Source organism: Camelus ferus, chromosome 5 (assembly GCF_009834535.1).
Source record: "Camelus ferus isolate YT-003-E chromosome 5, BCGSAC_Cfer_1.0, whole genome shotgun sequence".
Lineage (NCBI taxonomy): Eukaryota > Metazoa > Chordata > Mammalia > Artiodactyla > Camelidae > Camelus > Camelus ferus.
In genome coordinates, this window is record NC_045700.1 from 50,399,380 (window position 1) to 50,427,241 (window position 27,862).

At 35.4% G+C, this 27,862-nt stretch overlaps 2 protein-coding genes across 14 annotated transcripts in view; one reads left to right on the plus strand and one right to left on the minus strand.

Moving 5' to 3' along the window:
* Window positions 1-225: 225 nt before the first annotated feature.
* LOC116663681 (cytochrome c, testis-specific-like) lies at window positions 226-8,114 on the minus strand. The gene is given in 2 exon segments (XM_032479759.1): window positions 226-371; window positions 7,943-8,114. Coding segments are annotated over 2 exon segments (318 nt in total).
* A 7,005-nt stretch (window positions 8,115-15,119) lies between these two features.
* The window catches only part of RBM45 (RNA binding motif protein 45), a 29,679-nt gene continuing 16,936 nt past the window's right edge, over window positions 15,120-27,862 (plus strand). For 6 of the 13 annotated variants that reach the window (XM_032479768.1, XM_014567600.2, XM_032479769.1 and 3 more), the window contains exons 1-8: window positions 15,120-15,565; window positions 19,412-19,534; window positions 21,408-21,534; window positions 23,710-23,832; window positions 24,600-24,785; window positions 26,957-27,086; window positions 27,268-27,352; window positions 27,545-27,708. In XM_032479768.1, coding sequence (XP_032335659.1) covers window positions 15,266-15,565; window positions 19,412-19,534; window positions 21,408-21,534; window positions 23,710-23,832; window positions 24,600-24,785; window positions 26,957-27,086; window positions 27,268-27,352; window positions 27,545-27,708 — 1,238 coding nt within the window. In that variant the 5' untranslated portion in view covers window positions 15,120-15,265. The remainder of the gene's footprint in view (window positions 15,566-19,411; window positions 19,535-21,407; window positions 21,535-23,709; window positions 23,833-24,599; window positions 24,786-26,956; window positions 27,087-27,267; window positions 27,353-27,544; window positions 27,709-27,862) is intronic. The other 7 variants (XM_032479762.1, XM_032479760.1, XM_032479761.1 and 4 more) reach the window with 2 other exon arrangements.

Consider the following 27,862-nt stretch of genomic DNA (forward strand, 5'->3'; position numbering starts at 1 on the left):
CCTCTCTTCCTCCACCCTGACCTTGTCCACATCCTTAGTAACCACACTCTGAGGGGCATTTGATCAGTAGATTACACACAATCAAAAATATCAACTTTTATTTTAAAATGTTAAACTTACTACAGGCTGATCAAAAAAAGATCAAATATGAATTATTTGAACATGCAATATTTGAAATTGGAAAATTTGGTTTATAACTAATATTTTCTAAGTTGTAAGAGCATTTCATGAAGATGTTGCCTGTTTCAAATACTGAATAAGATCTTCTCTCTCACTCTTCTTTTTAAGACCAGCAAAGACCATTTTAGTTCCAGGGATGTATTTCTTTGGGCTCTCCAAATATTCCATCAGAGTCTCCTCTCCCCAGATAACACTTATAAAGGTGAAAATAAGTTTTAAATTTGTGTAGTTACATCTGTAAGGCTTACTTTCTGATGTGACCTACATTTGTGAACAACGATTCCTCTTGGACTCCTAGGAAGACTATTATAACTGGCAATACTTATAGTTTCTGACCTACAAGAAAATTCCAAAATTAGTCTCTGGTGAGCTACTCTTTGGCTTCCTTGTAGAAGTCCAAAGCTGTTTAAGATTCTCTAAGGTACATCAATGAACTACCAACCCAGACACATTGTGCCTAAGCTGTACGCCATCCTCCTAGAATCAGAGTTCCTTCTAGAAAATATCTTCGAGATCACTTAATCCAAACCCTCATTTTGCAGAGGAGTAAACAATGACCCAAAAAAAGGATAACAACTTATCCTAAAATGACAAGGCTACATAGAGTCAAGAACCTGTGACTATAACTCAAATTTCCATGTTTTTCCTGCAAATCATACCAAACTGCCTCTGTCCAGATCTCAATCAAAATTCCTGATTTCAGGAATCCAGTTTTACAATGAGAAACAAAGGTTGCCTCTGACTTTTTTCCTTTCTAAAACCAGTTGAAAAGAACATAAACAGAGAAACAGAAATGCTAACTCCAGTTTCAAAAAAAAATCTGAGGAAGTACCTATATCCCCAAACTTGATACAATTAGAAGACTACCAAGGACATAAAACCTGGACCAGAGTGAAAGGACACCTCCTGTCACTAATGATTTCAAAAGAAGAAGACAAAAGTTCTCCAAAGTAGGTGACAAATCATGAGGGACAGAGTTATAACCCTGTTTGGAGCAAAAAGAATAGAATGTATACTGGCTTGCTGTGAAAGTCTCCCTAAATTCATTTTGACACCATGGGGGGCAGGGGAGCCAGGATTAAAGAAGAAAACACAGGCATGCCATCTTTAAAAGAAAGATTCTATCTTATTACAGGATAAAAGAGAAACTTAAGGTGTTGGATAACCCTACAGCTGCCGGTCTTTGTCAACTAAAGAGGCAAATAACCCCCCAACAAACATACACATGTACACAAATCTCTAACACATAACTGTGTTATAACTAATTGGAACACTCAGATTCTCTCTCTTAGGAAGAATTGTCTTCATCAAAAGAAGAGTAATAGTCAAAAAGGAATCAGCACAAAAGAGTATTGAAAACACATACACACAACATACACACACATAACAGAAAAGAATATAAAAAACAAAAGTTAAACGAAAAATACACATCAGAAATTATATACATTAAGCAGATAAAAACCATGAGCAATTCCCATGGACTCAAAAAAGGTCTTTATGAATCAAGGGCTTATAGCAGAGCTACAAAGGTTCAAGGACAAAATGATAAAACAAAAAGACATAAATGACAGCAGAAAGAATAGATGCTGATAGCACAATCAGTCTTGAAAATATTGATAAAAACAAAATGAAAAGCTTGAACAATCAAGGAAAATACCAGATATAGAAGATATTTAGACAAAAGATATCCAAAATATGCACAATTGATGGCCCAAGTAAGATTTCCTAAACAAATAAATGAAATACTATAAAATTATTAAAACATATAACTCAAGAAAATTTTCAAAAATAAAAGTCTTAAATCTACCAGTTGGAAGAATGCATTCCCAGGAAAATATGAAATAGATCAATCAAGGCTTACAAATAGCCTACTAAATTACTAAATTTCAGTAAGATTTTTACTGAAACTTAGAGGGAATAGAATAAAAATAAAACCAAGTAATTTATAATGAAAAACAATCAGCTTCAGATTTCTCCAAAGAATAATTCAAAATGAAGCATACAAAATCCTGAGGAATTAGAAGGGCCATCCAATTATTTTACGTCTAGCCAAAATATTCAAGGGCAATGGGAATCCATAGATGTTTTCAAATGTCAAAGAACTAGGGTAAAATGGTTCTAATAATTCTTTCTTGGCATAACTACTGATAGGTAATTTTCCACCAACCAAAAGATAAACACAGACACTATGGTAAAAGCTGGGAAAATGCACTAATACAATTTAAATGCAGGACAAATGTTAAAGCAAATATGGTAATTAGAGTTACATAGGATATAAATTATATATATATAATATATATTATATTATACATATATCATGTCAGAGTAGAAATAACAATGTAAGTAGTAAGAGTTAAGAGACAGTATGAAAAAATGGGATGTTGTATAACTACTTTGATTTTCTCATCCTTCACAGTGAAGAATGAACAGATCTTGCTTAAAGTAGATAAATAATAGAGGCATTTAACTTAAAGTATAAATGTAGCCACTAAAATTATAAAGAATAATATTACCATTAAAAATTAGTTGGTAAAGGGAAAGGAATAGGGGAGAACAGGGAGACGTGAACATACATAATTTCCTATTACTCATACTGGGACGTACCCTTCTGAACTATTTGAATTTTCATATAATGTACATGGATTTCAAAATATTTTTTAAGTTATTAGTACATTTATGATTTGATGTGTGCTATTGCCTCTTTAACAGATTTGACAGGACAAAAGGCAAAAGATAAAGATTAATTTCTTATAATAAATTAGTTTAGCAAATATGTTAATCCCATGATATAATTTAAAGGTCCAACAAGACTTGAGTTTGAATCTTAGTTGTATCATTTGTTAGCATAGAACCCTCAGCAAATCATGAGTTAATTTAAATAATTTGTTCCTAAAACCTACTTCAATTATCACTGACCCAAAAATGCAAATAGCATATAGTAATTCAACAATACCTATAAAGTATTATTCTCAAAAGAAAAATTTTATCCGTTTACTGATGTTTTTCAAAAAAACAACATAGGTGCTAAACATCACTAATCATTAGGAAAATGCAAACCAAGACCACCAGGAGATACCATGTTACACACCTTAGGAAAGCAATTATCAACAAACAGACAAAAATCAAAATAACAAGTGCTGTCTGGGATGTGGAAAAATTGGAACCTTCTGTATTGCTGGTGGGAACATAAAATGATACAGCCTCTGGAAAATAGTACACTTATTTCTCAAAAAATTAAACACAGAATTATCATGATTCAGCAATTCCATTTCTGGGTACTGCACCCAAAGGAAGTGAAAGCAGGGACAAATATTTGTACACCCATGTTCACAGAACATTATTCACAATAGCCAAAATTGTAAGCAATCAGAGCGTCCACTGATAGATAAATAAAGAAGATGTGGTATATACATACAATGGAATATCACTCAGCCTTTAAATGGATGGAAATTATGACACATGGTACAGCATGAATGACCCTGAACATTTTATGCTAGGTGAAATAAGCTAGTCACAAGAAGACAAGTACTATATGATTACATTTATATAAGGTATTTAGAGTAGTCAAATGCAGAGACATAAAGTAGAATGATGATTTCCAGAATCTGTGTAATGGCTACAAAGTTTTAGTTTGGGAAGATAAAAAAGTTCTGGAGATGGACAGTAGTTACAGCTGCAGAACAATGTAAATGTGCTTAATTCTACAGAACTGTACATTTAACATGGTTAAAGGTCTTCTGCACATTTTTGGATTGGATTGTTTGGTTTTTTTGATACTAAGTTATATAAGCTACTTATATATTCTGAAAATTAAGCCCTTGTCAGTCACATCATTTGCAAATATTTTCTCCCATTCTCCAGTGAAGACATACAAATGGCCAATAGGCACATGAAAAAATGCTCAATATCACTAATTATCAGAGAAATGCAAATCAAAACTAGAATGAAGTATCACCTTGCACCAGTCAGAATGGCCATCATTAAAAAGTCCACAAACAATAAATGTTGGAGAGAGTGTGGAGAAAAGGGAACCCTCCTGCACTTTGGTGGGAATGTAGTCTGGCGCAGCCATTATGGAAAACAGTATGTAGAGTCCTCAATAAACTGAAAAGAGACTTACCATATGATCCAGCAGCCCCATTCCTGGGCATATATTCAGAGGGAACTCTAACTGAAAAGACACATTACATGCACCCCAATGTTCATAGCAGCATTATTTACAAGAGCCAAGACATGGAAACAACCTAAATGAACCCTTCTTTTGACAGTGTGCACTCAAAAAAGAAAAAATAGTGCACAAGATGCCAACTCCCCTTATTAAATCCTTCTCCTATAACAAGGTGTGCAAAGCTTAATCAGATAAAGTATTTTAGTCTATACAAGCACTATAAAACCCATTAAGAAATTTCAAAATACTAAATTCACGTTACTTATGAAGAGGACTTACAACTGCAAATAATCTATATTTAAAACTTTCCCAAAGACATCATAAGAAAATGCACACCAATTTCCCTTATGCAAAGATCCTCAACAAAATAGTAGCAAGCTAAATTCAACAACATTGTTAAAAGAATTAAATATCATGACAAAGTAGGATTTATCCAAGGAATGCAATAACAGTTCAACATCAGAAAATCAATATAATACACCATGTTAATAGAACTGGGAAAAAAACATGATTATCTCAAAGATGCATTTGACAAAATCCAACACCTTTTCATGCTAAAAACATTCAACAAACTAGGAATAGAAGGAACCTTGCTTAATATGAAAAATAGGACTTATGAAAAACCCACACCTAGTACCATATTCAAGGTAAAAAACTAAAACCTTTGCCCCTAATATCAGGAACAAGACAAAGATGCTCACTTTTACCAGTATATTCAGAAATCTACTGGAAGTGCTAGCCAGAGCAATTAGGGAAGAATAAGGAATAAAAGCCACCCAAATTAAAAGGAAGAAATAAAATTATGTCTATTCACAGATGACATAATTCTGTATACAGAAAATCCTCAAGAATCCACAAAAAAAATCTAGAGCTAGTAAGTGAATTTAGCAAAGTTGCACGGTACAAGATCAACATAAAAAGATCAGTTGTGTTTCTACATACAAGCAATGAACAATCTGAAAAAAAAAATTTTAATTGTTTATAATAGTATCTAAAAGAATAAAATATGTAGGAATACATTTAACAAAGGACATAAAAGACTTGTACACTGAAAGTTACAAAACATTGCTAAAAGAAATTTAAGAAGACCTAAATAAATGGAAAGGTACCCTATGTTCATAGAATAGAAGGTTAATCCTATTAAAATGACAATACTCCCCAAAGCAATGTACAGATACAATGCAATCTCTATCAAAATTTCATAGGCCTTTTTTTTGCAGAAATGGAAAAGGTAATCTTCAAACTCATGGAATTGCAAAGGGCCCTGAATAGCCAAAACAATACTGAAAAATAAAAACAAAGTTGGAGGGCCATTATTTCCCAATTTCAAAACTTACTACAAAGCTACAGTAACCAAAACAGTGTGGTACTGGTGTAAGTATACATATACAGACAAATAAATGAAAAATAATTGAAAGTCCAGAAGTAAACCCTAACATATAGCCAATTAATTTTCAGCAAGAGTGTAAAGACCATTCAACTGTGAAAGAATCTCTTCAACAAACAGTGCTAGGACAACTAGATAATCATATGCAAAAGAGTGAAATTGGACCACTACTTCACTCCATATAAAAAATTAGTGATAATTAATTCTGGTTAGTTAAAAGTGGGTCAGTGACCTAAATATAAGAGCTAAAACTATAAAACTAATAGAAGAAACATAGGATAAATATTTATGACCTTAAATTTGGTGATGGACTATTAGATTTAACATACAAAGCAGAAGAAACATAAACAACAAAAGTAGATAAATGGGCTTCATACAAATTAAAAACGACTGTGTATCAAAAGATATAATTTTTAAAAAATAAAGATTTTTTAAGTCTACAAAATAAGAGAAAACATTTGCAAATCATTTACTTGATAAGGGTTTAGTGTCCAGAATACATAAAGAACTCATATAACTCAGCAAGCAAATGACAAATAACCCAAATAAAAAATTTCACATAATATAAGTAAGCATTTTTCTAAAGAAAATATACAAACGGCCAACAAGCATATGAAACAATGTTCAACATTAAGGATCATTAAAGAAATACAAAGCAAACTCATCAAACATTACCTCATATCCACTAAGATGGCAATTAAAAAAGAAAAACAAAAAATAACAAGTGTTGGTGAGCATAGGAGAAATAAGAATCCTCCTACATCACTGATGGGAAAGTAAAATGGTACATCCACTGTGGAAACAGTTTGATTTTTCTTCAAAAAGTTAAACATAGTTAACTGACCTAGTAATTCCACTCCTAGGTATAGATCCAAAATAACTGAAAACAGAAACTCAAACACTTTTTCACAAATGTTCATAGTAGCACTATTCATAATAGGTAAAAGGTGGAAACATCAGCTGATTAATGGATAAACAAACTGTATTATATACACACAATGGAAGATTACTCAGCCCTAAAAAAGGAATGAAGTACTGATACATGCTTCAGCATCAATGAAACTTGAAAATATTATGCTAAGTGAAAGAATCAGGCACAAAAGGTCATATATTATATGATTCTTTTTATATGAAATATCCAGAGTAGGTAAATTCATAGAGACAAAGATTAGTGGTTGCCAAAGGCTAGGGGTAGGAGAATATGGGGAGTGGTTACTTAATGTGTACAGGGGTTTCTTCACGGATAATGAAAAAGTTTTGAAACTACAGAGAGGTGGTGTTTGTACAATACTGTGAATGCACTAAAATGTTACTGAATTTTACATTTTAAAATGGCTAACTATATGTTATGTGAATTTCATTTCAATTAGAAAAAAAGAGAAATGAGGGGAGGATACAGCTCAAATGGTAGAGTGCATGCTTAGCATGCACGAGGTCCTGGGTTCAATCTCCAGTACCTCCTCTAAAACTAAATAAATAAACCTAATTATCTCCCTCCCCACCTAAAAAATAAAAAATAAATAAAAAATAGAATTAAAAAAATGTTTTTAAGAAATAAAAAATAAAATAAAATATAAACCATTCCAAACTGTAGTGTAGTAGTGATCTGAAATTTGGGTCTGCGAGAAATGCTGGGATCCCAAGAACAGTTCAAAAAATAGTTGTACCCTATTTTTAAATGAATACTAACTATATGTATAGATAGATATATAGATATTTCTAGGAGTAATAAATTGCTTTGCAATATATTAGTCTTTGCAATCATTTTTAATTTCAACCCTAAAATTAATTGTCATCTACACACCTTCCACCAAGAAAGAAAAGACTGAATATACTTTTCAAACTATATAACATTCCCCACACCCTACTAAGAATCACCACTAGAAATAGAAAATTACCATTATGCCAATAAAACATAATTTGATTTTCAAATTTAGCTCATGCCTTTTCAAGATAAATGTACTGCATAAAATGAAATTCCTTGTATAGGCAAAAAACCTATGCCACAGAGGATTGCTAATTTCTCTGATCAAAAAGCTGACCAATCATCCAAACACAGATCTTATGATATAAATCAGTATTTCCATAATATAAACATGTGGATTTTATTTTTAATGCTGCAAATCAGGAAATTCTTATAATATCAAATCATGTGCTTTCTTCTTTGCTACAAAGTTTCTGGTTCTCTCCCACAACTGCCTAGTTTTTACTTTTGTTTTTGTTTGCATCGGAATAAGAAAATCCTGGTGCTTGTCCTGTTTTTCTGCCAAAAAGGCCGCAGAGATTTGGACTGGTCTTATGTTTTCCACCTCTTTCCACTGTGTGGCACTAAGCACATTTTTGAACAAAGATCTTCTTGCCTGCCTCAGCATCTCCCATTTTGTTCTGCAATGAAAATTAAGCCACAGACCAAAGAAAGTATCAGATTTGTAAAGCTAGACAAAAAGGAATTTCATCACTGTGAGGTAAATACTAACGATATTAAACAAAAATATAATTTAAAGCACACATGCTTTAAAATCTGAGTGCTCAAAAATACAAACACATAGCATCCAACTTTATGAAGACTTAATCATCTTATTTATCACATTTATTTTAAATTTCTAGCTATAGCAACTTCAGAAACTATAGCTATTGGTATAAGCCTGGTTTTATTTCAGCCTTCAAACAATTATAATAATTTATCTAGGTCAACGATATTCTATTTTTTTCTCACTTCCAAAAAGTGCACGTGCAAAAAATGATGTGAAGCATATAGGTCTAAATTGGTATCCCCTTACTTAGAAATAAGGATAAAACAAATTGGAAAGGTGATTAAATATAATATTATAAGTACTTAAGTGCCTGCAATACTACACAGAACTATAAAATAAAAAACTATACAGAAAAGAGGTCACAGCAAGCTACATGTAATACATAATTTCCTATTTACTTTACACTCTCAGCTGTAAACAAATGATCAGACCAGATCAAGCATTACCTGAGAGCAATCAAATAACACTAGGAGTTCAGTCAGCATTAGTGCATATAGTGAAAAAATACATGGTTCTAAGTAGGGAAGATTTTATTATGTGGTGATAAATACATACAATAAATTTTGTATAAAGATATTTTGGTTAAGACTGGCAAAAACTCTGTTATGTACCTAAATAAATGCTCCTCCATCTAAAATGATTAAAATAATTAAAATTATAATAATTTTAACTTATTGAAAAAGTGTAGTTTGAAATGCTAATGAATGCAATACCTGGGTTTTGTTTTCCTACAGTTTGTGTTCTTTGAAGTACGGGTGTTGGGGAGGTGGGAGTGGGGATGGAATTCAGCATAAGAGTTACCATTACAGAAATTACGATAATACCTAATTCTTTGACAGTACATCTATAAGCACATTTTTATCTTCATAACTCAGTTGAGAAATAGAAAATATTTGTGTTATTCTGACAATATTGAAAAACAATACTGTTTAACTCTATTACTCACAGAGAGGCTAGTACTTCATATACAGTAAACTGCAAAATTATTATCTTCCTAATTTTTTAATATCTAAGTAAAAACTCAAAACAGTGTCAATAATCCACTTAAAGGTAAGATAGAAGTTTTCTTTGGGCAGTATCCGAACAACTCAGCTGTTAAAGTGTTTAGGTCTGATAAAAGGGGGAGTAAGAAAACACATTTTACCCAAGAGAAATTTACTTTAAAATTCCAAACTTCAATCAAAACGCTGCATTCAGTTTCTACCTATGTGAGTTTTATCAACCGTCTGTATAGATACAGAATTCATTGAGCCTTTGCTCAGAACAGGGACCACAGTAAGGAAAATTTTAGTCACAAAAACAAATTTATGGCCTTTTAGCAAAATGCACTCACTATAAGAATAAAGTTTATATAATATAAAAACAAAATGTCATCTCAGTACTAGTTAAAGAAAATTTCCAGTTTTTATATAAAGCAGAAAAATCAGATTGATTGTTATACCAACTAAATTTTACCAGTAATTCAGGAAACTAGACTTTTTTTAAAAGGGAAAAAACAGAAACTTTTTTTTACTTATGCAGATTTAACATGCAAGTCAGTTATAAGAAAATATCCACTGTCCCTGTTCAGACTACCAGTACTTAACACAATTAAAACACTCACTACTGCCATCTTTAATCACTGCTGTGCCAATATCTATGACCTTCTTTAAAGTTCATTAAAACCAGTAAATTCAACAAAGGCAGCAAAGGAAGGGACAAGAAAACTAGGAAGGATATCAAGGGAATTCCTTTTGTCTCGTAATCACTTGGCACTAGGATTTAGTAATTAAGTAAATCTCACTAAAATAAGCAAAGATGTAACATCTAGTATGAGAATGACTGCTCATTCAAAAAGGAAGTAATTCTAAAGCTAAATAGACCAGGATAACAGTAACAAACACACATGCTTACTATATGCCAGGCATAGTCTAAGCCCTTTATATATTATTGTTTTTAATCCTCACACCAGCCAAGTGAGAAAGATACTATTAATATCTCTACTTTTACAGACAAGGAAAATAAAGCACATAGGGGTTGAGATGCTTGTTTAAAGTAACAAGTTGGTGAGAAGTACAGAGAGATGGTGAAAGGTAAGAGAAAGAGCAATATAAAATCTATAACCCTTTTAAGAGTAATCTAGGCAACCCGGTGTTGAACACACCGTATGACACATTGCAGATACTTAACTGTGTGAGCGTACTTAAAGAGGAGTGAGAAACTTTTTAATACTGGTACCTACAATCACTGTCATTTCTAACTTTGCCTGTAAAAAGAGGAATGTGGTAAAAACAAGACACCATTAAATGTTTTAAAGTTTGCAAAACCCACATAACTGTAGTGATGAAAGGAGGGGAAGCTCACTAGGCTGTTTTAAGAATGATTACTACATAGACTAAAAAAAAATTAAGTGAGATTCTGCATGTTGTAGTGAATAAAGTACTGAAGTAGAGTGCATCACAATGACGTGACCGTGGGTAAATCACTTCGAGTCCACGAACACACCCTTCCCCCCAGGTGTCTACAGCCTTTCCCCCCTTCTAAACTGCTGTCCTGGAACCTCTAATCCAGCTTTCCAACTCCCAATCTGGGCTATTCCATGCCACATCCATTTGGAAGCTGACTTCTGCCAACCAAGGGCTGAAGATTGTACTGTGAATCAGCCCCACCCAGAAATCACAGAGGCTGCAGAGACGCCTCTTGATAGAAATAGTTTTCTGTTGCACTTACGGACATCCAGGACCCACCATGCTGGGGCTAAGGCGAGCTTCTTACTAGCCGGATGGTTGGAAACTCCTCCCTGGGCGAAGCCAGGCTCAAATTGCATTGTGGCCCATAACCAGTGCTCAGACCACACAAGTGCCCGGCCCACTGCCCCCTAGCTAGTCTCATACTTACCACAGGGCCAGTGGCAACGTCCTCCGCCTCCCCAGAGAACCCTTAGAGTCACTGCACTGCGCCCCAACTTCAAGGCTGGCGGTCCTGCTGTAGCGCCTCAAAGACTAGCACCTCACGCCGAGCCCGCATGTGCTTCCGGTGGACGTTAGCCAATGGCAGGCCAGGCTCCATCGGCGCTGCCGATTGGCCCCCAAATCCCGCAGGATCGCAACTCTCGCAGGAACTTAGAGCCTCGCACCGCCAAGCTGTCGATGGCTGGCAAAATGTGACAGAGTGAGTATCCTTCCAGCGTAATAGTCCCAAGCCTATTTATCTATGTATATTCACCACATGTACCAGTCTTACTTGAGGTAGGAACTCAACGTTTTACGAAAGGTCCATTAGTATTTGATTGCAGGAATCAAATCACGTCAACGAAATAATGAAATAAGTGCTTACTATGGGCAAGACACTGTGCCAAGCAACTTGGAAGGACAAACTGAACTGCAGCTCCAATTTTCTGTGAGTTATAATCCAGTGGAGGCAAGATTTAAATACATAAACAATTATAGCATTATAAATAAGCTGCATTAAAAAAAAAAAAAAAAGAACTGACAGCGAGGGGGCAAGCTGCTTGTTACTGGCCAAAAGAGCAGAATAGAGTATGAATAGAAACGGAGACAGAATGAGTCCTGAAAGAGCAAAGGAGGGAGGTGTGAGGAAAGACGAGGATATTGAAGATAGACAAGTGAAAAAGTCAAAGCTGTGTCTAGGAAAATGTGAGAAGATAAAGTTGTTTACCTGTGGTTACATAATTAATTCAGGGAGACTTGAGTAGTACGTCTGTAACGGAGAAATAGGAATGTTAAAATAATTTAATTTATTAAATTTTGTGTATTAGGTAAATGGGAGATTCTAGTTCTCTAGACATGTCCAATACAGCTTTCTTACATGATGGAAGTGTTCAATGTGGATGCTACTATCCGCAAGTAGCTTTGAACACTTGAGGTGTGGCTAATGTGACTGAGTAACTGTATTTTTTATTATTTTAATTAGAGTTAATTTTAATTAGTTTTATTAATTTTATTTTAATTTAAATAGCCACAATTACCAGATGGTTGAATGAAACTATATAAGTGGTACTTATGTGTTCTGCCCTATGAGCTACATATTTAAAAGACATATGTCATCAAATTGAGTCAAAAGGACCAGGTATACTGGGAAAAAAAGTAATGTTAAGTATTATTCTCAAACTCAAACAAAGACACGTAAACTCAAGGGAAAAAAAGAAGACTACCATTTCTTGAGTGCCTACCATATGCCAGGCTAGGTGCCTGGATACCTTATCAGTAGCCAGTAGCCTTACAGATGGGAAGAATAGAGATGGTATTCATACAGAACAGTCTGAAAGTTTCTAATTGATCACCGATAAATATCAGCAGTAAAATCTATTAAAAATTTGCAAATAAAGCAAAACATTTTTACTTAAATATAATGAATGAAGACTAATAACAATAACCAGTAAGCCTCCTTGTAATTAGATGATAGCTCAGAGAAAGTTTGTAAAACAACAAGAATTTACTATTTTATCCTTTCATTTCAAAAATAAGTTACAAAGGTGGAGGATATAGCTCAGTGGTAGAGTACATGCTTAGCATGCACAAAGTCCTGGGTTCAATCCCCAGTACCTCCATTAAAAAAGTTATAATATCATCTGTTGTTTAAAAAAATTAATAAGAATTGCAGAAGAAAAAATTTCAAGGGAAATATGACTTTCATGTGAAATAAATGTGTCTATCATTCTAATAATTGTGCATTATAGACTACATGTTCTGACTTAATTCAATCTGCAAATGCCCAGCACATCTTTAATGTAAGACCAATTAATATTCATTCTTTCAAACCTCAGAATTTTTAGCTATTTCAGTTACATGTGATTCATGTTCAAATATGATTTGATATAATTTGAAACATAACAAATCTGTCATTGAGTGAAGAAAATGTTCTAGAACTGTGGTGATAGTTGCACAACTCTGAATACTAAAAACCATTTAACTGACCACTTTAAATGGGTGAGTTGTATGATATTTGAACTATATCTCAATATGTCTGTTTAAAATAAATAGATAAGTCAAAGAAAAAATGTTTACTGTATTTTAGAAACTTATAATTAAAGTTCTTATTTTCCTTGAATATATGGTATTTCACATAATTAGATGGTAAAGAATTGTTGCTTTCCCAGCATTTCCCAAGATTTCTGAACCTGGTTTTGTTTCATATAATCTTTTATCCCTCCTAAAATAAAATTAACTGCTCTGGAAACATATACTGCTGTAAAATTTTCAGGATACCAATCAGCAATCTTGTTCTACGAAGAACAGAAATTTCCCAGTCAGTGCAGTTTAAGAAAATTATACATTTTCCACTAGATGGCACTGGCGTTCAAATAGTATTGCTAGAATCTGCGCTTTCTTCACATCAATAAAATTATTACATTACCACGTTGTTTTCATTCACTTTGATTGGTCTGGGTAAGATAAAGAAAAGCAGAAAGTTAAGGTACTTCCTTGACATGCTAAGTTCTAGGGTAAAGAGAGTCCTCATTTTATGGATGCAGAATGTAATGCAAGGAGAATATCACAATCTTGTGCTAAAGCCATGGTGAGAACCTCAAATCCCTAACTGTTAGCTGCCATCATACAACTACACCATATCAAGAGTCGGGTAGTGGACACCATAGTCAAAGTGGACAAGAAAATTAATCTCTATTTTGCATTGTACACATATTATCTCATTTGATCCCTAAACTATTAGCTCCATATGTATTATCTCATGTCACCCTAACTATACAAGGCCAATCTATTAACTTCATGAGGCAAGGAGAGTGATCATTTTGTTTAATACTATATCACTTAAATATAGCACAGTGCCCAACATAAGTAGACAGGGGAGAATATTTCTTGCTTAATAAAATGGGTGAATTAATTAAGCAAGCTTCACAACTACACCATTTAGTAGGTAATATTATTTATACTTTACAGTTGAGGAAACTAAAGTTGGAAATTTGAAGTATTTTGTCCAAGCTCATTTAACACAATCTGATATTACTTTGCATTATGTATTTTCATGTAAGACTTCCACAATAGAAAAAAAGCTCTCTGAGAGCAGGCATTATGTTCTTCTTTTTCCCCATTGTATGTGTAGCTCCTTGCACAGAGCCTGGCTCACCGTTAGCACACAATAAACAGTATTAATCTGTTTGCGTTCATAGCAACCCAGGTCTTAGCAGCCTGGACTTGAACATTTAAGGAGCTCTGCTCCTGGGCCATTTTCTAGTTTATTCCTTTCACTTCATTCCAGTGCCACTGCCTTGGTTCTGGATTTCTGCTAGTTTTATGAGGACCTCTCCTCAAGGCCCATTAATCAGAAGCCTTAGAAGTCATAGAAATTTCCCACTTTGCTTGCACCTTAGGATTTCGTCTAGTTCCACGGCTGCACAATGCATTCTTTTTGCCCTCAAACCACCCACGGGTGCTTGTGGGAGTTGAGTAGATCAGCAGATGGAGTTGGTTCTGTTTTGGGCTTTTTAATTTGTATCTCTATTTCCTTTTGCTATTCCATGGGCCTCATCGCAATTTTCTCAACAAATAAGGCTGGAGTTGGATGATCTCAGCAGTTTCTTTCAGCTATAAGACTGTAACAGTTTTACCTCTGTCCTATAGAGGTCTTCTAGTGAGCGTGTGATCAAGATGGCAAGTTTGGGGAACAAGTCCTTCTCCCAGGGGGATCTGGGGCTGGGGTAGAGCCAGCGATGGTAAAGACCGTGCACCAGACGTGGCTGTTCTAGCTACAGGAAACCAGGATCGCTTGCACGCCTGATGTGTGGGCCTAGGCTCCGCGGGCTGAGTCCGACTGCGCCAGGCTCCTCCGGGTCGCTAGGGGGCGCTGCAGGCCGCTCCCTGGAAGCCAGCGCCCTCCGCGGCCGGCCGGCCTGCGCGAGTGCGCCAGACTCTTCCGTCTTCCGGAAGCGGAGCCGGACTGGCAACGGCTGGTGTCGCGATAGCGGCGGTGGCGGGCACTGCGGAAGCGAGAAGGAGTAAAGGGGATCCCGGCCTGGCTCCCGCGCCGGGGTGGAGCACCATGGACGAAGCGGGCAGCTGTGCGAGCGGCGGAGGCTTCCGCCCGGGTGTGGACAGCCTAGACGAGCCACCCAACAGCCGCATCTTCCTGGTGATCAGCAAGTACACGCCCGAGTCGGTGCTGAGGGAGCGCTTCTCGCCCTTCGGAGAGATCCAGGACATCTGGGTGGTGCGGGACAAGCACACCAAGGAGTCCAAGGGCATCGCCTTCGTCAAGTTTGCCCGCAGCTCGCAGGCCTGCAGGGCCATGGAGGAGATGCACGGCCAGTGCCTCAGCCCCAACGACACGAAGCCTATCAAGGTGCGGGGTGTCTGGGTCGGGGTACCCCCGGGGGCGTTGTCAGGGCGGGGTAGGGGTAGTACGTCAGCTCCCGGGAGCGGACTGGATAGCACCTGGCTTTCTAGGGCGTGGGGAGGGGAGGACGGCCTTGGGAGAGGTCTTCTCAAGACCTCCCGCCCGAAGGCTCTACGGGGGGGTGGGAGTGGGGGATGCCGAGAGAACATCCGCCCCCGAGTCCCACCGGGCAGCTGAGGCGACTAGGGCAGCAGAGCTGCAGAGCTGCAGAGGCTGGGCCTCCCTCACTCCCGCCGTCACTAATCCAGAGCTCTGGATTGCCCTGGCCTACTTTGAGGACTTCTCCGACCCTCCTCTCTCAGACTTCCCGGTTTACCATATGTGTAAAAATAGATAACTCTGCTTTTCCTCAGGTAAGTATGGGCTTAACAACTTGATAAAAGTACCTTAAACTGTGGCCCTCTGGTGTTAGGTATTTTCACAGTACCAAACAAAAGTATGCATTCATTGTGCATATGTAACTACAGGCGATTAAAACTGTTACTGCACGTTCATCACACTTTTGTAATTTTTAAAAATTAGTTTAAATAAACCCTCTTTGTGACGGTATTGATAGCCTAGGTTTTGTTACTGTCAATTTTTTTTGAAAGCAGACCAAAGTAAACTGCCTTAAAAAGAGTGAAATCATTGTAATGGTAGTGTAATTGTATTATTAAGTGCTTCTGTGTATACTCTTAGTTCGCCCTGGTGTTACTTATATTAAGTTCCCACAGTTACTTGTCTGTAAAATTAAGATATTGACACATGACAAGAAGGGTGATTTTGAGGGCTGTTTGACTTAATCTGTGCTTTTAGCACAGTGCCTGGCACAAAGTCAGCCCTCAGTACTGTCAATAGCTGGGGTTTCTGTCAGTATAGCCAACGTGTCATTCCTTCCTTGCTGTGTACTCAATTCAGAATCCCAAGAATCTGGCAGTTGCTTGAATTGTACCCTTTACCTGTCCTGTAGAAATAGTTGCTCTGTATGTACTTCTGTTGGCGCTTTCCACAAAGTTCTCTTTTTCCTCAACTTTAAAAAAAAATTGTCCCAATTAGTACAGAAAATAGAAAAATAGTATTAAATGGACTTATGTAAATGAAAGATTCAGAAATATTTCTCTCTGGAGGTCTTCCCTATACCTCCGTCCACAAAAAAAGTGAGAAGCCTGGAAATATACCAACAGCACAGTAGACAGTAGACATTCCCTCTCCTCCCACCTCCCAAACCCTCTGAAATGAGTCAGAACAGATGATCAATGAAATTAAGCGTAAGGCCACAGCACATAATAGATCAGGGGTTGGCAAACTTTTTCTATAAAGGGGCAGTAGATATTTTAGGCTCTGTGAGCCGTGTACAGCCTCTGTCACACATTCTTTGTTTTTTAACAACTAAAAATGTAAAAGCAATTCTTAAATCATAGGCTGTAGAAAAACAGGAAGCTGTAGTTTGCCAACTCCTGCACTAGGTTGATAATTATGATCTTAGCAGAGAGGATTTTTATACTGTGAGTATAAATGAACCACAGAAATCTGGAAAACCCCTGCAAAATGACCCAAATTTGAAACCTTGATTAAACTCCTACAAGAGAAGTAAAAGTCCCAACACTAAAATGTACCGCCTCCCTTTTAGCCAGGGAAATCCCCAAAGGTAATTAAAGTTTAAGTTTTGTTTTTCACATTTTTGTCCACTTATTTTCTGCCAGAGGATTGTTACACTACAGTGCCTAGCTAAACAGTCTTAAATTCATTCTTCAACAGCTTCAGCTTGGGCTGTCCTCCACTGGAATACAGTTTTTTCAGCATTTCCAGTTAAATTAATTCAGCTTCAGTTTTTCTCATGTACTTTGCTTTTGCAAAGTTCCAAAGCCCCATAAGACAAATAAGAAAATTTTAATATAGGCCTACAACCAGAAAAGACTGTGCAAATAAGAGTCATTCTGTGAGTGACCAACTACATTATCTTGAGGAAAGGGGTAAACTTAGAAACTAGATGAGAAAAATCTTAGTTTTTAGCTTTGCAAGAATGCCTGTTATTTAGAGCCCATAGTCTGTGAACATAAAATATCAGGAGAAATTATCCAGTAGGTAGTTAATTATTATACATGTGTTCTCCTTACGTACTGTCTTCTTTATCAGAAATTTGAAAAGTTCCAGTCTTCTAAAATTTATAAATTTGTGATCTGATGGCACCTCCAATCTCAAATCTTATTTGAGACTCTTTTTTTTCTCCTCATGTCTTCTCATATACTTAAAGGTTCCCTATTTGTATTTCCCTGTTGACCATCCATTACTGGTAGATCCACTGGACTAACGGTAACTTTCTAGGGGGCCATTTCTGTGCTACTCAGTTCTCTATTACTAATACCTTACAGAGCGCTTGGTGTGTAGTGTAGGTTTATTAAAGGAATAACTGGAAATAGATGCTATCTAGGGATATATCTCCAGCTGTATCTTACAAGCAAGATTGTACATCTATGTGACACCTGTTTTCCAAGCAAGCATAACAACTCCCTTCTCCAATATTTCTAAAATCACATGGCTTTATAAATTCTTTGTCCTTTTAGTTGCCACCCCCTACTATGGAATTTCATGGGTCCAGGTTTTCTCATACTTTGATGGTATACAGCCCCCCCTTTAAAGACAAAGAAGAAAGAAAGAAAAAAAAAAAAAAAAAACTCAAGGGCCCTGTGTGGTAATTTATATTAATTTTATTACATTTCTTCAAATTATAAACAAAATAAGAGTAGCCATTAAAATTCTTACACTTACAGCTCTATCTACAATCATAGTTAAAGATTTAATATTCCTCTGGAATAATATAAAGCCCAAACAGTTTTATAAATTAAATAAAAGCAGTACCACAAAGCAAATTAAATGTCATAGATGCTATTTCAATAAAACTAAATTGCTAGCAGAAAAAAAGAGCCTCAGTTCACTCTGTATATTTTCTGGCTGGTTTTCAGATGATCAGTGAGATGATCCAGAATATGGTTATGTTACCTTTTTTCAGAGGTAGAAACAAACAATTAAAAATATGACCATCTAGACTTAAACCCAGCTGTATCAATATTAAACATAAGTTGGCTGAACACTCCTATTAAAAGACAGGGAATGTCAGGGTTTTTTTTAAAAGGCCAAACTAAATGCTGTTCACAACAGACACACTTTAAGTATGAAGATACAAAGTGGTTGAAAGTAAAAGGATAGAAAAAGCTGGTGTGGTATCAGACAAAATGGTCTTCAACAGGAAAGATACTACAGAGAGGATAATTTCCTAAGAATGAAAATATCCATCATATCCATCAAGAAGTGGATAACAGTCCCAGTGTTTATGCAGCCAATAATAGAGCTACAAAGTGCATGAAGCATTACTGATAGAACTAAAAGAAGAAAGATAAATTCAAGATTTTTACACTCCTCTGTTAGTCTCTGAAACAAGTAGACAAAACCAGTAAAGATACTTGACATTTTAAAAACACTATTAATTGACTGTGCAATTGACATTCATTGAACACTACCCAACAATTGCAGAGTACACATTATCTTTCAGTGCACTGACTGTTGCTCTTGGTTTAAAAAAAAAAATGCAAAAGGAAAAACACATTTGAGAAAAACAATACAGAGATTAGTATTATGTAAAAAGTTATTACAGTAAACATTACTTTAAAAAAAAACTTTTTTGGTAAGATTCTATTACATTGCATTTAACCTAACATGAATCTCAAAATAATGATGAAGTAAGTGTACTGAAGGAGTAGGAAAATAGTTGACCGATATTCTCACATTATTCTTTGGGTTTTGTTTGTTTCTTAGGTTTTCATTGCTCAGTCCAGATCATCTGGAAGTCACCGAGATGTTGAAGATGAAGAACTTACAAGAATATTTGTTATGATACCAAAGTCCTACACAGAAGAAGATCTACGGGAAAAATTTAAGGTACTTATGTTTTCTCGTCAGCTAGCTTCTGTGATAACTTATAATCTTAAATTGGTTGTATGGTTACTAAATCCTGTGTTATTTGAGTTAGACCATTAGACTGGTGGTGGAGAGTTAAATAACTGCTTTTAAATTATCAATTTCAATCTAGTTTTTAAATAGTAAAACTAACTATTAAGAATTAACTTTTTAAAAATATATAGAACCTGGAAAACATTAATGGTTGTGCCCCTTCCCCCATTTAATGAATATACAGATTCAGGAAAATGAAGTATAAAGCTCACAAGTTTTAAGTAAGTTCACATACCCAGTCGGTAGTGGAACCAAGATTTAAACCTAGGCTGTCTGAATCCAGAGCCTGCTCTTGGTTTTAAAAATTTCACAGCACCCTCTTACCACTCCTCTCTATTGCCTGTCATGTAGAGGCAGTCTGGCAAGGCCGAGTGTGTGAACTATATTATCTTGCGTTTATACAAGCCTATGGCCTGTTGACGTACTTAGTCACTGAAAAGCTTATCCTTTATAGTTTTTGTCCTAAACTTAGGCCTCTGAAGGAGTTATATTTAAAGGAAAAAAAAAATCTGCCTATAGTTCTGAAGTATAGCTAGATTATAGTCAATGAAAATTGAAGACAATTTAAAATCTTTTTAGCCATTGAATTTTATATTCAGTGATACACTTTCACAAAAATTATTAAAAAGCAATTTTTTAATTGTTTTGAGTTGTAATTTATATCATTTTTCTACTATCTTGCCAGTACTCTGAATCAAGTGGGCAGCAAGCAAGAAAGAAAAGAAACAAGCAGTAAAAAGTAATTTTCAAACTTCCCCTGTCCTACCGCAATTGGGATAGTATTAAATAAAATACTTCAAAAATAACCAGTTCTAAAAATATATATTCCATATTTCTTCCAACAGTAAAAAAACAAGTTTTTACCTTATATATTTATAAACTCTTTATCTTTTCCTAAGTGAACAAATATGGTATTTTTATCTGAATATTTAGTAGCTACTAATATATATGATATATATTTGTGTATATCAAAATTATATACAATACTAAGAATTTATATCCCATATTTCTGCTAACATTAAACATTTACCACATATTTCTTACATAGAATGTTAAATTTCTGAGTGAATCAGTGAGTTTTAAGGGTGTACTTTGACTGTCTTTCAGAAGAATACACAATTCACTTAATGCTTCTGTTAGAAGGCAGACAAATAATTACAGTTAATATTTAATGAGTGTTGACCACCCTATACAGGCACTTTACGTGTGTTCTTTTAACTCTTAAAACAACCCTATGAAGTAGGTACAGCTAATAGCCTCATTTAACAGGTAAGGAAATAGGCACAGTGGGGACAACTCAGCTGCCCAGTTAATAAGTGGCTGAGCCAAGATTTGAATAAAGAAGGTTCAGTTCCAGAGCCTCTGCTCTTCACCACCACTGAGCAAGACTTTGGAGCTTTCCAGACCATGTACAAATTCCTACTCTCCCCCAATGACTTTAGCAAGTTATTTGATTTCTCTAAGGTCCAGCTTCCTTGTCTGTGACATAGGCAGTTTTATGTATATATATATTAATCTTCTTGAAGGACTTGTAACAGTGAACTGATATATGTAAAGCAAATGCTCAGTAAATAAAAAGCATTATTATTTTGGTTATGTAATAATTTGGTTATATCTTTATTCTGGTTATTTTTCTAGTGCCTCATTAGTTTGTGACATTTTTACTTCATTATTAAAAATAGCTGTAAATTCTAATTTCTTTTTTTGCACACAAGAAGAATAAGTAAACAAACTTTAAGTTAGTTCTAAAATCTGTTCAGTTACTAATTTTGACTCTAATCATTTCTTTTAACTCTCATAGGTATATGGAGATATCGAGTATTGCAGCATTATTAAGAATAAAGTAACTGGAGAAAGTAAAGGTTTGGGTTATGTGCGATACTTAAAACCATCACAAGCTGCCCAAGCAATAGAAAACTGTGATCGAAGTAAGGATGTGTTCATTTAACATTGTTATAGACATTTGAAAAAATTCTAATTATTCTAGTATAGTCTACTACTGGTTTTTGCTAATAACCATACCTGCTAATTTAATCTTAGCAATGGGAATTTGAATATTTATAGTCCTAGGGTGAAAATTATTTTGGGACTGTGGTTAAGCTTTCATTGAGGCACTGTCTTGAAAAATATGAGCAACTGCATTAACTCAGTAAGTGAAAATGCTCTTATCCTACTTTGGTTGTTATTATAAAGGTTTTTGGGATTTATTAAATTACATTAGAACTTTAAGTATTAAATAAATTGACCTATCCTTTCAGGTTTGGGGTTTTTTTTAATGTTTATTCTTTATATTTTGAAAAATTCAAATATTCTGTAATATTTGTTCATAATTGACCTAAACCCTAAATAGAATTACGTATACTAATAAATACATAAATATTGATAGAAATTTTAAAGTTTACTAAACATAGGTAAGTAAATACACCTTGAGTTAATTTCAAGCTAGAGTGATATTAATTGGATCTTTTGCTGTTGCTGGTATACATTCTGAAGAATAAGAAATTTAAAGAGGCCAAGGAAAATTTTCTTTCTTGTCTTATTTCTAGTTATATTGACCTTTAGAAAGGAAATGTAGAATAATTTAGTTAGTGGGTTTCAGGATATTATAAAAATACATATTTGCACTGGAAATAATTATTGGTATTCAGTATAACTCTTAGATAACCCTAAGGTACACACCGAAAACTTCTCTCAGATTCTCATAAATTTCTCAGTCAGCCGGCATTAATTGAGTATCTGTGCTATACTCATCAATGTGAGTAGAGGTATACAAATGGAGTATATAGCAACCCAGGCAGTTAAGGATTCATAGCTAATTGGTTAGCCAAGATCTAAATGGCAAAAAATAAAGAATAATAGAAGGGTTGTGTTTTGTTTGTTTGTTTTTTGTTTTAAAGCTCTTTGAAAGCAAAGTGTATGTCTTGTCTGTTTCAGCCACCCCCAGTACCTAGTACTGCTGTTAGTTGTACACAATAAAGTAGTGATCGCTCAGTAAAGATTTACTGAGATCTCTACCAAAGATACTGCCATTTGTAGTGAACTCAATAAAAATTTGCCAAATGAGAAAATGTTCAAAAGTATGTGATACAGTCTATCATTGGTGAAAACAAGTGCACTGAACAAGCATGTGAGTACATCTGGAGGCAAGGTTTGCATCTGGTATGGAGTAGGTAGGACAGAAGGTGAGAGCAGTGTTAGTAAAGGTACAGAGCTAGGAATAAATACATCTTTGCTTTATAGTGTGAAGGCAGCCTTCTGAGTAAAGCATGATATTCCTGTTGAGAGATTATAAAACAAAGTGAACTAGGTACATTGGAGCCGTATATGGGAGGTTATAAAGAGTTCAAGCTTAGTCCACATTAGAATTTCCCCTGTAGATTGTTCTAAAAGGAAAAAAATAACAAAAACTGTTTTAGAACAGCTGATCTAACCACAGTATCAGGGATGGATTTTCAGAGAAAGAATTCAAAGCAGCTGGTTTTACCCTTTTTGGAGTTACTGAGTAATATGATAAAAGCTATGAGCCTTCTCCCTAGATATATGCCCATGCGCACATATTGTATAAGCATTTGTTTAAAGTTTCAGAACCTTCCCACCTGTTGAAGTTCATCCTTGAACCCCTAGTTAAAAACTCTTGATCCAGAGGCAAAAAGATCAGTCAAAGGGTTGTTGTAATTAATTGAAGAGAATCTAATTTTAAAACAGAGGCAGGGAAGTTGGAGTAAAAGATAGTATCTTCTAAGTGTAATTCAAAGGAAGAAACTTATTGACAGGCTGGGTGTGAAGAGGCACTGTTAGATTTTGATGTTGAGTTGCCTGAGAGAATGAGTGACGATGTCATCTGTAGTAGGGGGAGACTGGAAAGGATAACACTGAATTGCTGATCTTTCATGTCTATATTGACTCATAATTTGGGATTCTTGGCTGTTTCTCATTTACTTTTAACCATCCTCCAAAGGGCAAAAAAGTAGGTCTGGTGGAGATGGCTGTGTGGATTTTGTTTTACACAATTATAAAGCTAAGTCAAGCGCTATCAATCAAGCATATTTGTAGCTGTGTTAAATTTGCTATAAAGTTTGAACTTTATGGATTTTCTTTTTCAGGCTTTAGGGCAATCTTGGCTGAACCTAAAAATAAAGCATCTGAATCCTCAGAACAAGATTATTACAGTAATATGAGGCAGGAGACTTTGGGACATGAACCTAGAGTAAATATGTTTCCATTTGGTAAGTGGGGCTATCTTTACTTTGATGGTATAAGTAATATATGCAATCTGATTTGGAGGGTTTTTCTTAATACTCTTATCAGCAGCCTGTAAATCTCACAGAGTGAATAAAAGAATTTATAGGGTTTTTAAGAAGCTGATAATGATGCCTCATTTCCTTAACATTTAACACTTATTTTGTTTAACTTATTTCCAATTACAGGTTTTATGGTTAGTAATGCATTATCTAAATATTACACTATGTCACTGCCATTTGTGGGGAGGTGAGCTTCTGCCTCCGTGCAGCTGATCAAGAAATATGAAAGACAAATACAGATAAACCCTCAGTATGAATCCTAAAATTCTATCCCGAAACTACTGCTACTTTAAAGTTAGGAGTAGAGAAAGGAAAGGAATGACAAAAGTGGGAGTTAAAAAAGGGGGAAATGAATGTTGAAAGTAAGACCTGTAAATGTTATTTGGCAAAGCTTCCTTTTAGGTGAACACTTGCCATATTTTGCAGTTTTGCATAGTAAATGCATTCCTGTGAAATTAGACTACATATTTCTGCCTGTATTTCTGTGTTGAGGCAGGGGAGTGGGGGAGAGTTGTCTGTTTTCTCGTCATTGTCTTTTCTGATAGTGCTGATGACCAAGAGCATACTACAGAATGCAGGGCCTTTGTTCATACAAGGGACTGAATGACAGTTCCTTTTATTTTAGTACCTAAAGTGTTAAATGAGTCTTTGAATGTATAGAAATTTAAAGATTGGTTTTTTTTCCAATATTGTTGGAGAACAACAATCTGAATTTTCAAGTTTTGACAAGAATGACAGCAGAGGCCAGGAAGCCATCTCCAAACGCCTGTCAGTTGTATCAAGAGTTCCTTTCACCGAAGAGCAGCTTTTCAGCATTTTTGATATAGTACCAGGATTGGAATACTGTGAAGTTCAACGAGACCCTTATTCTAATTATGGTAAAATACCATCTATATTATTTTTAAATATACTGTGTTTTGTTCAAATAGCTTTTCTCCATGGCACTTTTCATGTCAGATGCTGTTTGTGTGACAGTTTTGTTTCCTTTTCCTCCACTTTAAACTTTCAAATACAGCGGTACCTTAATAAAGAAGTCCCTGGGAATGTGTCTCCTTTATACTGAGTCATTTTTTTTCTTTCTTTTTGTTTTGTTTTGTTCATTTGTTTTTGTTTTTAATGGAGGTACTGGAAATTGAACCCAGGTTCAGTCTCCAGGACCTCGTGCATGCTAAACATGTGCTCTGCCACTGAGCTGTCCCCCCAGACTCATTTATTTTTTAAATATTTTAATTCCCACAAAATGGAGCATTCTCTGTTTCCAGTTGTACAACAGAAGTTACCTAGGATAAGGTCTCTCTCTGTGCTCTTGATTAATGCTAGGCAAAGCTACAAAACCATTTAAGTTTCCTTCTCATCCCTAAGTCTTTTCTTAAACTTTATTGCTCAGAATGGAACTCCTTCCATTCGTGTCATAATTGCTCTACTTCTTTCTCTCTCTGCTTCTCCCCACTCTTAATAGAAGCAAGGCTCTAGTATCAGCCATTTGAACTTGTTAAGTCATTAATTGATTAAATCTATTATCTGGTGTTAGCTTAATCCATCTTTGTATTCTTGTAAGCCTTTTGACTTTTTTTTAAGGAAATAGAGTCCTTGTGGCATAGGGGAAAAATTTGGCATTCCACTTCGCAGCCAACTCAGCTGCAAATCCCCGCAGTAACACGTAGCTCTAAGACTGTGGCAAATTGCTTATTCTCTTTGAGCCATTCTTTCCTCATCTGTGAGATGGGATTACTAGTACCTTTCATGCCAAGGTTAGGCAAAAATTAGAAATACTGTATGTAAAATGTCTAATGTAAGTCCTGGCACAGAATGGGCACTCAGTAAATAAGGGTTTGTTGGTTTGGTTTAAGGAATTGGAGGTACAGAGAAATCATACTTGGTATCCCTTCCAGTACTATAAATATACTTGATTTAGTCTTTTTAGGGTGTCTTTATGGATGTTGAGGGGAAGTAGATAAGTGAGTCAGATTATCTGGGCTGATGGGCCTAGAGTGCTCCGTCCTTCATGCAGACACCCCCACGAACTCACTATTACCCTACCCAGTACTGGTCTTTTAGCAGGACTTCCCATTTGACCTACTTTGTACCATCTCCAAATTTAACCCAGTTTTATGCTATTATTCTTTGTTCTGACTCAAAGGCACGATTTTGTGTTTTCTGGCACATTTACTATTATATGTAATTCTGTGTTTTCTCTCCCTTTTATCTGGTACTTTGAAATGTATTTATTCCTTTACCTTCTCTATTGTCTCTCTAGTTGACTGTATCTGATAAATATGTGTATCACTGAAACACCTTTTTATTAATAGAAGTAACATACAGTTAGAATCCTATTTGAATTAGTTTTATATGTTCATTTGCTTCTGAGTTTTATTTTAATTTCATTAAAATGTGGAGATGCTTGAGTTTAGAGAGGAACATTAAATTATAACATTGCTTTTCCCAAAGTGAGTTATATTATAAATATATCATGAAAACCTTTTGGTTGTGTTACAAGCTCTTAGGCTTGCCATATAAGGGCTCCAGTGTAAATAATCCTCGCCTTTAGCATCACCTTCCTGAACTGAAATTTGTCCCCTTAGCTAAAGGAGTGTGAAATATGTGACTTATATTTCATGCATGTATCCCTTTCCTCTCTGTACCACTGCTGCTAGTCAAGATGCCTATGTATTCTTTTCATATGTCACTTCTCATTCCATTTCCTACTCAGCATGATAGGGAAAAATTTTAATTTCTTAGATGTATCTCTGTCATACAAGAAATACCAATAACTTTAAATTCATTTGACAGAACTTAAGCTAGTGATCCCATTTTTTTTTAAATATCATGTTCATATTTTTACCAAAATCTGATTTACACTTTGCTTTGTAGGAACACAGCTGTTGAGCACATGCAAAAGAGAACTTGGTTTTCTGACACATTTGATTATATATTTACTAGTTGTGTGATATTAGTGTTTTTCTATATTGTTTCATTTTTGTGGTAACACAGGCTTTAGGATCCAGTCTGCTTTCTTTTTAATTCCTGTATATTCTCTACTGTGTTTTAGGTCATGGAGTGGTTCAGTATTTTAATGTAGCATCAGCTATTTATGCAAAATACAAGTTGCATGGATTTCAGTACCCTCCTGGGAATCGGATAGGTGTTTCCTTCATTGATGATGGGAGTAATGCAACAGAGTAAGTACCATTCCAGGAGCTGGTCTAAAGCCAAATTTTGGGTGTACATGGTATGACTTGGAGAGTAAAAATAGAAAGCAACTGCCCTCTCAGGTGAGGAAGTCACATAAAACAAGACTGTTTTACTGTTAGGAGACTGAATATTTCTGGTTTTCTGTAAATTACCAGTTCTTATCTCTAGTCTCCTTAGAAAAATGGCAACGCAGATGGTAGCTGCACAGCTTGCATCAATGGTGTGGAATAACCCAAGTCAGCAGCAATTTTTGGTAAGTAGGTAAAAATTTAACCTTCACACTACATCATTAGGGTATAAAATAAATGTGACCTTTGCTTATTACTGGCATAAGAAAATTTTCAGAACTATAGTCCACGGATGATACACATCTCTTTAGCTCTTGACTTAAAATCCCTAAAGTGTAGTTTTTCTTTTCGTCATTTTGTCCCTAACTCTTCAACAGCAATTTGGAGGAAGTTCTGGATCACAGCTGCCTCAAATCCAGACAGATGTGGTACTTCCATCATGCAAGAAAAAAGCCCCTCCTGACACTCCTGTGAAAGAAAGACTTTTTATCGTGTTTAATCCTCATCCTTTACCTTTAGATGTACTAGAGGATATATTCTGGTAAGATTTCAATTCCACAGAGTTACACTTTAAAATAATATAATTTATTTAAGCCAGTCATTTAAGCACTCTCACAGTCTTAAAACTTCCTGTGTCTCATGCAGAGATGATTTGTTCTATGGTTTAAAAAAGCCCTTATTTATATCACCTTTTA